The sequence below is a fragment of the Halichoeres trimaculatus genome, unplaced genomic scaffold (assembly GCF_033239565.1).
Source record: "Halichoeres trimaculatus isolate MK-OKI-2021-1 unplaced genomic scaffold, fHalTri1.1 fHalTri1_scaffold_23, whole genome shotgun sequence".
In the NCBI taxonomy this organism is placed as follows: domain Eukaryota; kingdom Metazoa; phylum Chordata; class Actinopteri; order Labriformes; family Labridae; genus Halichoeres; species Halichoeres trimaculatus.
In genome coordinates, this window is record NW_027437201.1 from 19,860,901 (window position 1) to 19,876,891 (window position 15,991).

The 15,991-nt window shown below is 39.2% G+C and overlaps 3 protein-coding genes across 4 annotated transcripts; 2 read left to right on the top strand and 1 right to left on the bottom strand.

Annotated features, from left to right (window-relative positions):
- The first annotated feature begins 224 nt into the window (after window positions 1-224).
- psme3 (proteasome activator subunit 3) lies at window positions 225-4,134 on the top strand. Its single transcript, XM_074663206.1, has 10 exons — window positions 225-386; window positions 926-958; window positions 1,071-1,133; window positions 1,404-1,508; window positions 1,606-1,651; window positions 1,765-1,883; window positions 1,964-2,100; window positions 2,220-2,274; window positions 3,204-3,290; window positions 3,407-4,134. Exons 1-10 carry the CDS (start codon window positions 345-347, stop codon window positions 3,485-3,487), a joined length of 768 nt encoding a protein of 255 aa, XP_074519307.1. The 5' UTR covers window positions 225-344; the 3' UTR covers window positions 3,488-4,134.
- Window positions 4,135-6,973: 2,839 nt separating this feature from the next.
- g6pc1a.1 (glucose-6-phosphatase catalytic subunit 1a, tandem duplicate 1) lies at window positions 6,974-9,546 on the bottom strand. The gene is made up of 5 exons (XM_074663350.1): window positions 9,329-9,546; window positions 9,126-9,235; window positions 7,804-7,909; window positions 7,590-7,705; window positions 6,974-7,482 (listed from the first exon to the last, which is right to left on the bottom strand). The coding sequence occupies exons 1-5, from the start codon at window positions 9,544-9,546 to the stop codon at window positions 6,974-6,976; spliced, it is 1,059 nt and encodes a 352-aa protein (XP_074519451.1).
- Window positions 9,547-10,994: 1,448 nt separating this feature from the next.
- On the top strand, window positions 10,995-14,188 carry g6pc1a.2 (glucose-6-phosphatase catalytic subunit 1a, tandem duplicate 2). Of its 2 annotated transcripts, none has more exons than XM_074663324.1 (5): window positions 10,995-11,233; window positions 11,320-11,429; window positions 12,825-12,945; window positions 13,230-13,345; window positions 13,425-14,188. In XM_074663324.1, exons 1-5 carry the CDS (start codon window positions 10,995-10,997, stop codon window positions 13,925-13,927), a joined length of 1,089 nt encoding a protein of 362 aa, XP_074519425.1. In that variant the 3' UTR covers window positions 13,928-14,188. The 2 variants fall into 2 exon arrangements, with proteins under 2 accessions (XP_074519425.1, XP_074519426.1); XM_074663325.1 differs by having other exon boundaries at window positions 11,007-11,233; window positions 12,825-12,942.
- The last annotated feature ends 1,803 nt before the right edge of the window (window positions 14,189-15,991 follow it).

Consider the following 15,991-nt stretch of genomic DNA (forward strand, 5'->3'; position numbering starts at 1 on the left):
ATGTACTTTACATAATGAATGTATTTAAGACATCTTGGTTTGGGGTAAGCGAAAATGAATTGTTTAGGCAAAGCAGTGTGTGTTCACTTTTCTTGTTTGTCATTACTCTTAAGGTGTCTATATAAAAATAGAATTCATTTATGATAATACGAGTTTACAGCCGGTTTACTGTCTATGGTCCTTCCACAGTGACGTCTCGCGCAGCCGCAGTCAAAACATCGCCTCATTGCATGGTTCTGACGTCATCATTAAGCTCAGAGTAGTGTGGCTGAGTGTGAAGAGCCACACGAGCTACACGTTAACCAGTGGATTTAAGCTGTTCTTCGGCTGTTTCATCGCATAAGATGTCTTCACTCCTCAAAGTGGACAATGAAATCAAAACCAAGGTGAGCTTAGAGTTTTTAAACGTCTCTGAAGCTTAAACTGCGTGTTGTTGTTGCCATTTGCTAACATGTTAGCATCGTTTTGTGGCATGATCTGATAAGGCCGGGCTAACCGCGGCTAATAGAAGCTAACCGGCTTTCTTCCCGCCTCTTACAATACACCTGTAAAACAGGTGCTGTGTCACAGTCTTTCCTTTCTTTCTCGTTAAGCTCACCACATCTATGTCATAGAAATCTGTGTACCCACAACGTTTAATGTTGTGGGACCACTTGCATCAAAAGGCCTGAGCTAACAGGTTAGCCAACTCAGTAGGATGCCGTTGTCATATCTGCGTCATGTTACACATGATAACAGCTTCTCAGTCTTATGTAGAAATAGTAATGATGCCCCATTCACACTTGCGGATCCCATGATGCTAATATAACAAACCTACTTTTAGTTTTATCACTGAATAGCGACGGTTAATATTGCCCACTGCTTGCTTTCGCTTGTGGTGTATTCCCACAGCAGGTCTGATATTCATACTGTCATTTATTTGCAGGTTGATGCTTTCAGGGAACGAATCACTTCAGAAGTAAGTATATATGTATGGAGAAAAATAAATCATGTGAAACTTAAGTGAAAACACAAGGTTATATCTGTTGGTTTGAAGGCATTACTCATCAATTGTCACATTCCTCTTTAAGGCAGAAGATCTAGTCGCCAATTTTTTCCCAAAGAAGTTACTGGAACTCGATCATTTCCTCAAGGTAAGTTTGACCTCTTTTTGTACAACAAACATTGGTGTTTCTATTTGTGAGCCTCCTGCCACAGCTCCAGGGCAGTATATCTTGGGTTGGGTTGTGAGATTGTTTTGCCTACTATTTCATTGGTACAATAACAATAAATGTTATCAGCTAGTTTGGTCAGTGAAGACGCTGGCAATCTCCTACTTTATCGCCATAAAACCAATAATTCTGTAACATTTATAAGCATTTATGACATAAATATCACATCTTTTAACCTTTTTTTGTTTTCAGGATCCTATCATAAATATCAGTGAGCTGAAGGAGATCCACTCTGAAATCAATCTCACCGTGCCAGACCCCATCCTGCTCTCAAACCTGCATGACGGGCTAGAAGGGGTAAGGGGTTCATTTTACAGTTACCTGAAATCCGGGAGGTGTATAAAAATGTACAAGTATGTATAGAAATGAGATTTTTAAAAATTTGTTTTAACAGCAAAATGCCAAAAAGAGAAAACTGGAGGATGGAGGGGACGATAAAGGTGAGTTAACGATGTTCAATATGTGAATGAACTGACATAGATTGGAAAACAGAAGCTTAGAGGATTCGTTAAGAGTGCTTCTTTGAATTTCACCCCTCTATTTTTGTTTCCAGTGACTGGCACCAAGGTCTTCGTCATGCCTGGTGGGATGATGAAGAGCAATGGGAACCTTGTTGATCTTATTGAAAAGGTCAAACCAGAGATCAGGACGCTCATAGAGAAATGTAACACAGTAAGTCCAGTTTACACAGAAATGTCGAGTCTTTGACTCGTCCCCTTCCTTTTTCTTAAGACTCATTATATTTCCTGCAGGTCAAAATGTGGGTCCAGCTGCTCATCCCCAGGATAGAGGATGGAAACAACTTTGGAGTATCCATCCAGGAAGAGACAGTAGCTGAGCTGAGAACAGTCGAAGGAGAGGCAGCATCCTACCTCGATCAGATTTCAAGGTCAGTAAACATACTGCTTATAATGTCCTAAATACACTTTAATATTAAGGACAGGTGCAGCAAGAGAGGTTTGTTTCTCTGATAATTTGCTAAACTGTTTCTGCTCTTTTTTCCTCTAGATACTACATCACAAGGGCAAAGCTGGTTTCAAAAGTAGCAAAATATCCACATGTGGTGAGTACATATTATAAAACAAGATCAAATAATCTTGAAATGTGCTACTTAGGTATGCAGTGATATGAAAATTTTGGGCCATACCGATATTGATATTGCTGTTATTAGTAATATTATATTGTTTAAAAAACAACAACATTCTGAGATGATGTGTGGAGGTAGTTCAGAGAAAGAGCGGCGCAATCGTGAGAAAAGCCGACCATGGAGAGGATCAAATGATGGAGCGCCGAGATGAACACAATCAAAAAAGTTCCTTTTTTATTCTGCTTTTTTGGATCAAAAAACAGGAATAGAGATATAAAAAAGGAAGGTTCGTTCTTCTTAGGTAGTTTTGGTGTTTACATAGTCATAAAAACAATATCATTTTGGTCTTGAAGATTGAAGTCCTGAAAATGACTGGCAGCTAATGAGTTAATATCAGCCCACTTGACTACAAATGGACAACATCGGCCGATACCGATATTGATAGCGATATATCGTGTATCCCTCGTGTTACTGAAACTGAAAGTTAGTTGACAAAGTTTTAAAGAAACTGTTATCAAATGCTTATCATCTTGAATGGTTTTAAAAGTTTAAGCCAAGAATAGTTTAGTCTTTGGGGCTTAAAAACTAGAGCCCACAGTGACACCTACTGGTGTAAAAAGCTTACAAGTATCATTTCAGAACAGGAATCTTCTAGTAATTTGGAGCTTTTGGTTCTCTTATATGTTTCGTTTCTTTCTGAGTGCAATGTGGGACTGCTTGACTCATTCGATGTTACTTCTGCTGAAAAATAGCATCCAGAAAAGCAGTAGCAACTACACTTAAAATGGAAATACCCTTTTAAGTCACTGAATTACTGTGGAAGTATCAGCAGATGGTTGTGCAGAGACATTTGTGTAGTAATGCATCTGTAAAATGTCATCATAATCATCATGGTCTCTCTTCAGGAGGACTATCGGCGCACAGTAACTGAGATTGATGAGAAGGAATACATCAGTCTGAAGATCATAGTTTCTGAGCTTCGAAATCAATACGTAAGTTAAAGATCTCAATCCTTGAAGAATTGTTTACTCTGATAAATTCATTTTCTGAAGACTGTCTTTCCGCTTTCTTTTACCTAATGATCAACCTGTTTGTTTTCTGTGTGTAGGTCACATTACACGACATGATCCTGAAGAACATTGAGAAAATCAAGAGGCCACGAAGCAGTAATGCCGACGCGCTGTACTGATGTTCATCCCACCTCTGTCTCCGCTTCCCATCTCCGCCCCTTCGACTCTCCCCCTGCGTCATATCATGCCGAGCTGCAGTAGCCTGGTCCCGGTTCTCAGGACTAAAAGTAGACATTCACACACTTCAGTACAATCAACTCAGCCCCGTACAGAAACAGACTTAGGCTCCATAGATGGACACAACATGCACGTTTTTGTTTAAATTGTAAAATATTTGTCTTGTTTTAAATCCTCTGAAGACATCCATACTCTCTCAGAAAGCAGGGAGATAGCTCATAGACAACACAAAGCGCTATGTATTTTTTAAATTTAATTAAACATTTTGTCCTCATCTTTGTGAAATTGCCTCATTTATAGCTCTTAAAGTAGTTTCTTTAACGCTTCACTGAATGTTCATTTGTTTTATTTTCTCAGTCTTGTATAAAAGGCGTTTCAGCAGCTGGAGGATCATTTCAAACATGCAAAACACAAACACAGTTTTCTTTCTCTCAGTATTCTGGCTCATGCAGTGTAGTTGTACCAAATTATTAAAAGGAAGCCGGTTTTAGCTGTTCAGGCTTATTGTTTTCAGTGAAAATTCATGAGTCACCAAAGCATCTTTGATGTAGAGGCATGTATCTATTGAATAAACCTTTTTTATAAGAGATTTTGATTTCATTTCTGGACTTGTTGTGTTTTCAGATATGTGTTTACCTCAGCTTGTTTTTATTAAAGAATTTTATTCAGAGCCTTTTTTTAGATCACAAGCTGGGTATCGAATCCAGGTGGGTATTTTGGAAGACAGGTTTGCCCACCGCTAAACCAACATCACACAACAGATGGGAGTGCTCAGTTAAGAAATATGCTAAAGATGAAGTATTGCAAAAAGACAGACTTGGAGATGGATATGCACAAGCAAAAACACATTTTTGTCAATTTTAAAATCAAGGCATTCAGACATTGTGGTTGCAATGTTTGTTCTTGACCTGCAGGTGTCACTGTAGCATACATCCAACACTTTTGCACATCTGCATTTGGGCTTCACTGTGGGGGGAAAACATAGTTTCATACACTTTAAGATGAAAAGGAGGGAATAATTAGTAAACTTATAATTAATCCAAACCTTCACCCATATTTCTGTGTAGAATCTAAACTAAAACAGAGGATAGTTAAATTTGTTGTGGCGTCAAATACATGTGATGCTTCTGGTCCCTGACTCTTCACTCTCCATATTTCCTGTCACCTTTTAGCTGACCTATCAGTGATGGCAAAATAACCCCCTAAACCCTGAAAATACATAAAACTTTATTTATACAGCACATTTTCAAAAACAAGTTTACAGACAAATAAACAAAAATACACAATTAAATTATGTATCAAGACAAATATTCAAACAAGGATAAAAACGATGAGTAAAATAATATGAAAGCAACAATAAAAGCATAAGAGGAAGAATATTAGGGGTGAGGAGGTCAGAAATGTACGATGGGGCAAGGTTGTTCAGTGACCTAAAAGCACAAAAGAATTTTAAAATCAATTCTGGACACCACAGGTAGCCCAGTGCAGTGAGGCAAGAACAGGGGAAATGTGTTCATATTCCCGGGTTTTTGGAAGAACTCAAACTGTTTTGAATAAGTTGAAAGCGATTGATGGATTTCTGTGGCAGGCCAATAAATAGTGAGTTGCAGTAGTCAAGAAAGAAGAGATGATCCGATTTTGGATATGTTCTTAATTTGACAGACAGCCGTTTAAGTGATATTGCTGAAATGTTTATAAAAGCTTGGATCCTGGTCTGATCCTGAGTGTATTTTAAGCCTAAGGAATCTAAATACTAGGTTACAGATTCCCTGTGTGTCTTGGGACCAAACACCATCACTTCCGTTTCGTCACTGTTTAGCAGTAAGAAATTGCTGGGCATCCAGGTCTTAATGTCTGCGAGGCATGCTGTGAGAGTGTTGAGTGTTGTGAGGTCTGATTCTGAAGGATTAACTGATAAGTAGACTTGTGAGTCGTCTGCATTAAAATGGAAAGAGATACTAAAACTGCGGATAATCTGCCCCAGTGGAAGCATGTAAATTGAAAACAGCAAAGGGCTAAGAAGTGACCCTTGAGGAACCCCACAGGTGATGTCGGAGTATCTTGAGAAGAGATTACCAAAAGATACAGAAAAGGTTCTGTCGGTTAAGTATGACTTGAACCAATCTAAGGCTGTTTCAGTCACCCCTATCCAGTTTTCAAGTCGTTTAATTAGAAGGGTATGATCCACAGTATCAAACACAGCAGAGAGATCTAATAGCATCAGAGTTGCATCAACATGAAACATGGCACCTCTAATAAGAGTCTGACTGAACTTTTTAAATCAAATCTGAACACTTTGCACGAGAAAAAAAAAAACAAGCCTCTTAGCGTCTTAGAGTGTCTGCTGTATTACACACCTACAGTATACAGTCTACCTGTTCAGGCCACAGCACTTTGTAGATATAAGGTCATGAGATAAGCCACAGAAAGAGGGTCCTGTGCGATAAGAGCTGGAAATGAGACTTACGATTTGCTGTGGGAAAAATCACACGACCAGGACAATTATGTCATCAACGTAGGGTCTCACGTTTTGCCCTTTCTGCTGTGGGCACCTGATGTTTCACATATTTTATTCATATGGTGAGAAAACTGTATGTCAAAGAGCAGGAACACTTTTCAGTTTTATATCGACGTAAGGATCACCAAGAAAGCATCCCTAACTCTTTTTCCCAGTGACCTCAGATGAATGCACTGTGCCGCAGGTTATATAAAAGCTTTGTTTCTAATTGGCTGAGATGCAGAGGTGTGTCTGTCGATGCCGTCCTGCTGAGCTCAGTCCTACACATCGACCCCTCCTTCGATAAGTTCGACTTTTTAGAGCCTTAAGGGAAACACGTGTTATCTGTGACGCTCTCTGCCCCTTGACCCTCCATGTCTCTCCTGAAAGCTGCTGGTTGTGGTGGAAGGCTGTGTCCCAAAGTGGGATCACAGAGTGGAGGGAGCATGCTCAAGTTAATATTTAATACTTGTTCCAACCTCACAGTCAATGGTTCAAACTTGGAATTAAATCAGCCAGGAGCATTCTGAGAAAGCAAAAGGGGAATGACACCGCTTACAGAAAAAAAAAAAAACAAAGCAAGTAATTATAAAAAAAAAAGAGAAAGAGTTTATTTATGTCAACATTTTAAGTATCACGTTATGTATGCATTAGCCAAAAGTGTGCCTTTGTTTGCTAACTACATCTGTATAAAAACTGAATTTACATGGAGAAAAGTCCTGAGCAGACACCATAAGACAAAAATGGGCAACAAGTATTGATTTCCTGAGTTTTGATACCACTTTCATGTCTGTGAAGGAGCTGAAAAGTTTGTTCTACTACTGAAACAAATTAAAAGAAAGTTTCAACTCATGACTATTACAAAATGTTAACAGCTGACATGATATGATACAGTTTTACACGTGAGTTTAAACCATGATGTGGACCTCAATCACAAGTTTTTGTCTTCTCTCTTTCCGGTGAAAACCCAGCTGAGAGCCCAGGGAACCAGAGTGGTTGGGATTAAAAGCGCAACTGCACTTTTACCAAAAGACAGGAAATAAAAAGTCCCAAGATGCCCTGAGGAAAATGTCCACCCATCCAGCAGCTGGAGCAGAAACAGCGAGACCAGAACACATCCAGCTCTGAAACTGGAGCTTGTGTCTGTCTTCTTGGTCTCTGTGTTGAGGGGCGAGTGCAGTCCAAGACCCAGGCCCAGCAGCGAGCCCATGTTACGCAGGAGGCTGGCGAGAGGTGTGCTGTCCAGGTGGACCCACTCAGGATTCACACACCACCTCCGGGCTAACTCCAGCGTCCAGAGAAGGTCCACACCCATAGCTTCCAGAAGGACGTTGAAGCCCACGCCGAAGGAGGTCAAAAAGAGGGTTATGAGGAAATAGCTCTTCATGCTGGCGGTGTAGATGCTTTTTCTCCTGGAGATGACCATGGCTCCAAGAAGTCCTGACACAAAACCAGAGAAGAGGGGCCGTCAGAGAACAGGTGCTGCACCACAGATATGCAGAGCACCATCACAAAAACATTTATTCCATCCTCCAAAACAGACTGACCTATAAAGACTCCTGCTATGACCTGATGTGGGAAATGAGCCGCCACGTAGACCCTCGACATGCAGACCACCAGCAAAACCAGGCCCATGAGACCCCACAGGCCGAGCTGCAAGAATCTAACAGAGTGAAGGATGAGAATCACTTCCTGAAGGTTTAGAGACAACAAAACAGGATTTTTTGAAGGTAAATTTAACGGTGTTGTTATCACACTCACTTGTGAAGTAGAGGGGGGCATTGCTTCTCTGTTGCACCAGCTAACGTTGCTGTTACCATCACATACCAGACCCCAGCTGCACCCATAGCATGTCCTGAAGGACTTCCTGCAAGAATGGCTTGTTAACAAGATCAATCAAGCACAGCATTGGTGTCAATAAAGGTTTATTGTGCTCTTAAAACCACTTTATAGGAAGAGATAGTGGTGGTGGAGCAAAACAAATCACCTAAATGTCTGAATAAATCCATAAACATATATTTATATCCCAAATTTGATCTGCTTTCTTTACAGATCACTAGAAAAGAACAGTGGGGCTTCTGCCTGCGTTGAATAATTGGCTGTATTATCAGTTAGTACCCTTTTTTATTTCATAACAAGAGAAAAATATGAATGTAAGACTGAACTTTGTTGCATAACTGCAGTGAATCTGTGCATAAATGCTGACAGAAAAACAAGTTTAATCGAGTGTTGATCAAAGGGAGCTATTGTATAATCCAAACACTGATACTCAGATTAGAAGATTAAAAACATAAAGGACAAAGGTGCTGTGCTTTATAACACAGTTATCACTTTAAAGAGGATATCTATCCAGAGAAAACCATGTTCACCTGGCAGATCCTACAGATTTTATCAGGCTACGATACGCTGAGTTAACTGGGCTGATAGTTCACTGTGCCGGGCGTCATTCTACCACCACAGTCAAACTCAGGCACTTCTAATGGAAAAAGAAAAAAACCCTACTTTTTATTTTTATTTTTATCTATATATCTATTTCTTTTCAATTATTTATGTATGTATGTATGTATGTTTTTATTTATTTATTTATTTATTTAATTATTTATTTGTTATTATTATTATTTTTATCATTATTATTATTATTATTATTATTAGTAGTAGTAGTAGTAGTAGTAGTAGTAGTAGTAGTAGTAGTAGCAGTAGTAATAGTTGTAGTAGTAGAAGTATTCTATTATTCTATTTTTTTAAAATTACTTTTATTATTTATTTATTTACTTTTTGCTAGGATTGTACCAAATTTACTTTTAGTCATATTTGTTAGGGTTAGGGTTAGGGTTAGGGGATGTTGTTCCCCACTTGTTTAAATAAAAAATATTAAAAAGAAAGAAAGAAAGAAAGAAAGAAAGAAAGAAAGAAAGAAAGAAAGAAAGAAAGAAAGAAAGAAGGAAAGAAAGAAAGAAAGCTAGGAAGGAAGAAAGAAAGAAAGAAAGAAAGAAAGGAAGGAAGGAAGGAAGGAAGGAAGACAGGAAGGAAGGGAAAGAAAAGAAAAGAAAACCTCCCTGTGCGATCTGCTTCATAATCTGTACCTGGTCCAGTCTCGCAAGTGACGGGGAACTGCCGCAGACTCGGGGCCGGCCCTGCTCCATAAAAGCGGGTGTCATGAACCCACCAGTACGGTCTCTCTCCAAACAGAATCCTGCCATGAGGAGACACCAAACAAACATCTGATCTCTTTCTCCTAGAGTGGACCAGAACCAATCTAGAGTGGCTTTTCATTTTCACACCTTACCATTTGAGGACCATGTTGAGCCAATCCCCGAGCACTGCCACCCAAAGGAGCCTGATCCCCGTGTCTCTGCGCAGGTGGAACCAGATGGGGAAGAAGAAGAAGTACGCAGTGTGCAGATCCGCCACTGTGGATGCAAACCTGAACAAGCCTTCATATTCACTGTATCTGGTCTGCAAATGGACCGCCAGCTCGACCCCCCAGCTGTGGAGAAGATCCATGATTTCACAGCCTCTGCGCCAGGACGATGCACCAAATCTGGGCTCTGGATGTTTTTGTTGAGCTGCTGCTGCTGCTGCTGTGTGAGCCCCATTGGACTTTACTCAAGGCTGGCAAACTTTGTTTACCTTCAGGACAGAGCAGACAGGTGCCCTAACCTTTACACCCTCAGGGCCCCCCATCATGAGAGGGATCAGGTGCCGCCCCTGTGGCAGATCACACTCTTCTGAGAAATCCTCATTATTCTCTGATCCATAAAACTTATGCAGCTTGTTTTTCATGAAAACCAAACATCTCTCCTCACATGAACGCTCTACTCTGCATAGACAGCACAAACTTAATATGAGAAAAACATTTCACTCTTATCACTCACTCATCCATTTAAATGAAATGAAGTCATCCCCGTAAAATATGTTCGTCATAAAGGATCTGAAATGTGGTCTTATCTCTGACTATCTCGTCAGCTTCCACTTAGCCAACAGCCAATCATTAAACATTGATCTCTTTACGTAACCCACGCTGCAGAGAGGCTTTCAGCAAATCATCAAAAAGAAACAAATCAATTATATAACCCACAAATTATCACTCACTGGCTTCTGAAATATCAGAGACATTCACGTAAAATGAGCATTTATTTAACACTCAAGTTTGGCACCAACAAAGTAAAAGATAAAGGTCTATACATATATAAAAGATATTAAAGATATGGAGATACATTTTTTTTAACAACTCCTTTAATGCCAGAAAATAAGATCAAACTTTTTTTTATGAAAAGAAAGATTAGAGTTCATGGAAACATTAAATAATAAAGATTAAAACAAGGCTAAAGTGCTAGAACACTGAGGTGGAAAGGAAAACAAAATTAAAATAGAAAAAAAAGGGGTTTTCTTTTTAAGAAAAGTTAAAAAAAAAAAATATTTTTTATTTCCTTACATTTCTATCTGGAATGAAAGCTGGATCAAGACAGGAAACATGAAAATTGACTTAATTTAAGTGTCAGCTGCTCACTCTGGTGTAGTGACAGTGGATAATTACTGTGTGTGAATATGACCAACTGACAAAGGATAACTTGATTTCATTTTGGATGCTTTTTCAAACCACAGATGCTTAAAAAACCATTAAAGAAATGTCAAATTTTACATATGCTTAATGCTTAACACATAGCTGATATTTTAAGAAATGGTCCCTGGACCCTTCACATGCTGTTCTCCTCACACTATGATTCATTGTTTTGTTCTCCCCTCTTAACTTGTTTGTGTGAAAACCTCCCAAACTCTCCCGTCTCTCCCGGTGTTTTATTACTCATGTGCAAGGTCCAAAGATCAGCGCGAGCATGCGTCGGGGTGGTGGGTCCCTCTGGTATAAAACCAACCAGCTGTGTTACTGATAGCAACACTCTTGTTGTCCGTGTCACACACCTTCACACTGAGCGCCCTCCTTCTCTCTGAGGATGAACGTGGTCGATTCCGTCATGGACGCCCTGCAGGGCTTTGGGGTGAGCACCACTCACTACCTGCAGACCAACTATCAGGACGCTCAGGGTCTCTTCCTCTGGGTGTCCTGGGCTGCAGATCTCAGGAACACCTTCTTCATCTTCTTCCCGCTCTGGTTTCACCTGCGGTCGTCGGTGGCTGTGAAGCTGATCTGGGTGGCAGTGATTGGGGACTGGCTCAACTTGGTCTTCAAATGGTGAGCAAACTTGACCTTTTGGAAAAAACCTCTGAGCACATGTTGTTGAGGCTGTATCTGAGAGCAGGTCTGTGTTGTTTCTGCAGGATTCTGTTTGGAGAGAGGCCGTACTGGTGGGTTCATGAGACAGCTTACTACGCAGAGGGTGGTCGCCCTCACATTGAGCAGTACCCCATGACCTGTGAAACCGGGCCAGGTGAGAACTCTTTCACACAACACATTCCATTTTTCATGTTGGTATTCCTTTCTATATTTCTTCTTGATTGGGCTCAGAATAAGCCAGCCGTTTGGTTTCTAATCAGCTGCTTGAACCCAGATCTTTGACACACGGCCTTGAGATCATATAATTTAACATAAGACATGATGTTGTCTGCTTTTGGTGAAGATTCCTATGCTTTATCAACTAGTCTTACACAACATCCAATAAATTCTGAAAAATTTAAAAACAAACAAACAAACAAACAAACAAAAACAGTCACTTCTCACCAAACCTGAAATTTGTTCTCTTATCAGAAAAGGATTTAGACCAGTCATATTTTATTCTGACTGTGATTTGAGAATTCTAAGTGAAAACTCTGGAAAAAAAAAAGTCTCCAGATTCTAGAATTCAAAGATCAAAGTCAGAATTCTAAGAAAAAGCTCAGAATTCTAAATTTGTTTCCAAACTTCTGAGAAAGTTCTAGAATTCTTAAATTCCAACCAGAATTCCAGGATAAATCTTCCGGAATTTGATTCTAGAATCAAAATTCTGACCATAACCTCAGGAGTTTGGGAACAAAGTCAGAATTCTAAGCTTTTTCTGTTTTACTTTGCAGACAGATTCTAAAAAAGAGACCCTCCTTTAAGAGTTCTTTAACCGACCTGACCACAATCTTTTTCCTATAAGTGTCCCTTATCCTCTCCTGTACTATCACACAAATATAAAAGTAGATTTCAGGATAAGTTTTGAAAACTTTTAGCTTCTTGGTTAAAATTGTGTTGTTTTTTGCGAGTTTTTGTGGTGTGACATGCATTATTCAAATACAATTTTCACCTCATGTAGTAAAATAAACTGTAAATGAAAATGAATGTAACATAGCACATGTTGTGAAACATTTTTCATGCTTAAATGTAGAGGAGTAGAAGAATTAATCCTCATTTCAAGTACAAGGAACTTGATATAGCGTCCAAGTACAGCCCTGTTTCTGTAGCTCTACAGCTTCATTTAGCTAACGCCTGGTGGCAGGTGCTGCCATTAAGTGCAAGAAGATTTTTTTATTATTATTTATTTATTTATTTACTTAGTTGTTTTTGTCATTTATTTATTTATTTATTTATTTATTTATTCATTTATTATTTTTATTGTTTTTTTTATTTATTCATTTTTATTTATTTATTCATTATATTAGTTATATTGATTCATTTAAAATTTTATTTTTATTTATTTTTTATTTTTTTTGTAGATGTAGAATAATGTAGCCATACGTATTTGGAACTCATCCTTTCATTCATTCATTTATTTATTCCCCTGAAGCCATTGAACTGTGCATTCATTGTTCTGCTCTGAGAGAATCAGCCTCTGATATCCCCTCTCTCTGTTTGTGTCGAGCAGGAAGCCCCTCTGGGCACGCCATGGGAGCTGCGGGGGTCTACTACACCCTGGTGACCTCCATCCTCGCCATGATGACGACCAAGAAGAAATTTGGGAGCAAAAAGCCCACCAACAAGCAGTGGTGAGTTGATGCCTGGGATCAGACGGAGGTCTGGATGTTGAGGTGTTGTTTACGGTTCTCCTTCAGCTTATCACTGTGGACACACTATCTGTTCTCTGCTGCGGTTGATCATTGACTCCTGGGAACTGTTGGGAGATTACACGGGACTTGTTTTGACGTCCAGGCAGCCCAGACGAACTGTGCTAATTGTTGTATCACTTTGAAAGGTTGAATTGATTGTTTAGAGGCACCACTTGTCACACTTTTAATGAAACTGAAAGTTTTCTTCCTTTGTTTTTCCACAGGTATCTGAAGGCTGTTTTGTGGACACTGTTCTGTGCAGTCCAGGTGTGTGTCTGTCTCTCCAGAGTCTTCATTGCTGCCCACTTCCCCCACCAGGTCGTTGCTGGAGTTATCACAGGTCAGTCAGAGGAAAAGATCTGCTGCTATGCCTCAGCTTAAACTGGAATATATTTTAATAACATGTCAATTTATTCCAGGCATGATCGTGGCTGAAGCCTTCAATAGAACTGAATGGATCTACAACGCCAGCATGAAGAAATACTTCTACACCACCCTCTTCTTGACCTCCTTCGCTGTGGGCTTCTACCTCCTGCTCAAAGCTCTGGGTGTGGACCTGCTGTGGACCCTGGAGAAAGCACAAAAGTGGTGTGTGAGGCCAGAGTGGGTCCACTTAGACACCACACCCTTCGCCAGCCTCCTGCGTAACATGGGCACCCTGTTTGGCCTGGGGCTGGGTCTGCACTCCCCTCTTTACACTGAGGCCAAGAAGAGCAACAGCAAGTTAGTGAAAGCGGGGTGCGTCCTCAGCTCTTTGTTCCTGCTGCACCTGTTCGACTCCTTCAAGCCTCCCACGCACACTGCAGCCCTTTTCTACCTGTTGTCGTTCTGTAAGAGTGCCACCGTGCCTCTTGTTACTGTCAGCATCATCCCTTACTGCGTGAACGGAGCGCTGAACATGCAGAGCAAAAAGGGAGTGTGAGCGATGACCCGGGGTTATACAGACTCATAAAACAGAGGTGCAGAGTCCCTTCATGTGAAGAACAAAGACTTGGCGGGTCGCTTGCATTCAGATATCCAACTTAACTCAGGGAAATCACCACAACGTCACAGGGAAATCATCATTATTTGGACACTGGAGTCTGCGAGCACTGTGTGACTCTTGAAGTACCATCCATGAAACCCTGGAGCACTTAGTAACTTGTAGAAATTTTCAGTTGAACAGAACATAAATTGCACACCTATGGTCCAGGAGCAGGACAAACTTGTGCCTTCTAATGGACTTATTACTTGCATAGATCATGCCTAAGCTCCCTTTTTTAAAGTTCTTTATAGTTTGATATGTTATTTCAATTGTTATGGTTGTGTGTTTAAATATTATTAAAGTTTTTTTCTGAACAATTGAAAACATTTTTTTAACTATTTTAAATATTCTCAATAAAAAGTCACATTTTTAAAAATTATGTGTGTTTACCCATGCTTATTAAATTAACAGCATAATTAAAAAAATACCACATCTGGATAATGGATTTATATTGGTTAGTATGTTGAAGTATATGTGTGGATGGATATTTCCAAAGGGATTCTGAAAAAAAGAAAAAAAAAAAGAGGTAGTTTTTTTTTTTTTTAGGGGTAATTTTCCATTGTAGGTATTTATAAGTGCCATGAGAGTGTCCCATTTTTTTTACATTTTATTTTTCATTAAAAATCCTAAAATACATTAAAAAAAAAATCAAAAGAATAAATATTTTTTAAAAAGCTCTTAGGGTCCGTTTTTTTTTTTTTTTTAGTATTTGAAAGTTTTAAAATCATCATCACTTTTTTTGGTCCAAATCCTGAAAGAAATTATTCCCGATTTGAATTTTCTCAATGTTGAAAAAATGGTTACCTTTGAGGCTTTTGAACCCCTGGGCTGCCTTAGTGTCTCAATAAGGACCAAAGGAGTGTCCCTAGTGTGATTTTTCAGCATTTTTACTGTGGTTGAAATTCCAAAAAGCTTAAGGCCTTTGATAAAGCCTTTGACTTTTCTCTCTTTTTTAAATTTTCAATATCTACAAAAGTTTAAAAAACACAAAAATTTTAAACCTGGGGGTCATATACCCCTAAGGGTGTCTTGATAAGAATCTTAGTAGTGTCACCACTGTATTTTTTAGCACTTCGTTATAAAATTTTGGAAAGAAAAAACCAAGGGGGAAGACATTTTTTCAGAATTTTTGAAAAAAAAAAAAAGGTTAATACCCCTAGGGGTTCTTAAAATAATCCCTAAAACTGTCTCTGTTGTGTTTTTTTCCCCGATTTATTATCATTATTATTATTCATTTATTTGTTTATTTAAAATTTTGAAGAAAAAAAAAGCTGTAAGGGGTTAGCCTTAGTTATTTTTCAGAATTTTCCAAATGGCAAAAAACCTAGTGAGTCATAAATGATTAACTCAGCATAAAAGCCCTGCATGCCCTTTAACCTGACATACATTTCTATGACGTAGATCCACACGTCATAGAAATGTCTGCGTATCAGTCAGTGCACTTAAGGTCAACATGATGAGCTGAACATTCAATATTTGCCTGTTTGTGTTTTAAAGCAATTGCGCACAAAAACCCTGATAAAATGTCAAAGTCTCATGACTGTTGCCTTTTTTTCAGCACAGTGGGTTATGATTTCTATCTTTTAGTGTTTTTCTCTGCCCTTTTTATGCCAAAAACATCTTTATTTGTCAGAGTTGTTCTTTCGTCTTGTGAATGAATTTTTAAGTACTGAAGATAATTTTGTTACACAATAACAGTCTTATCAAACAGTTGAAACAAGCCAAAGCAACCAGACTGAGTCATCTTCAGCACCAAAGAGTTACGCAGTCATTCTGGACATCCTGGTTGAAAAATGCTAAACCTGGGCCTCTCCTCCTCCATCCGCTCCTGGATCAAGGACTTTCTATCAAGGGGGCTCACAGAGAATAAAAAACTGGTCACTACATCCTCTACATAACCCTCAGCATCAGATCTACACTTCCAAAACAATGAAATGATTCTGGACTTTAGGAAAAAATATG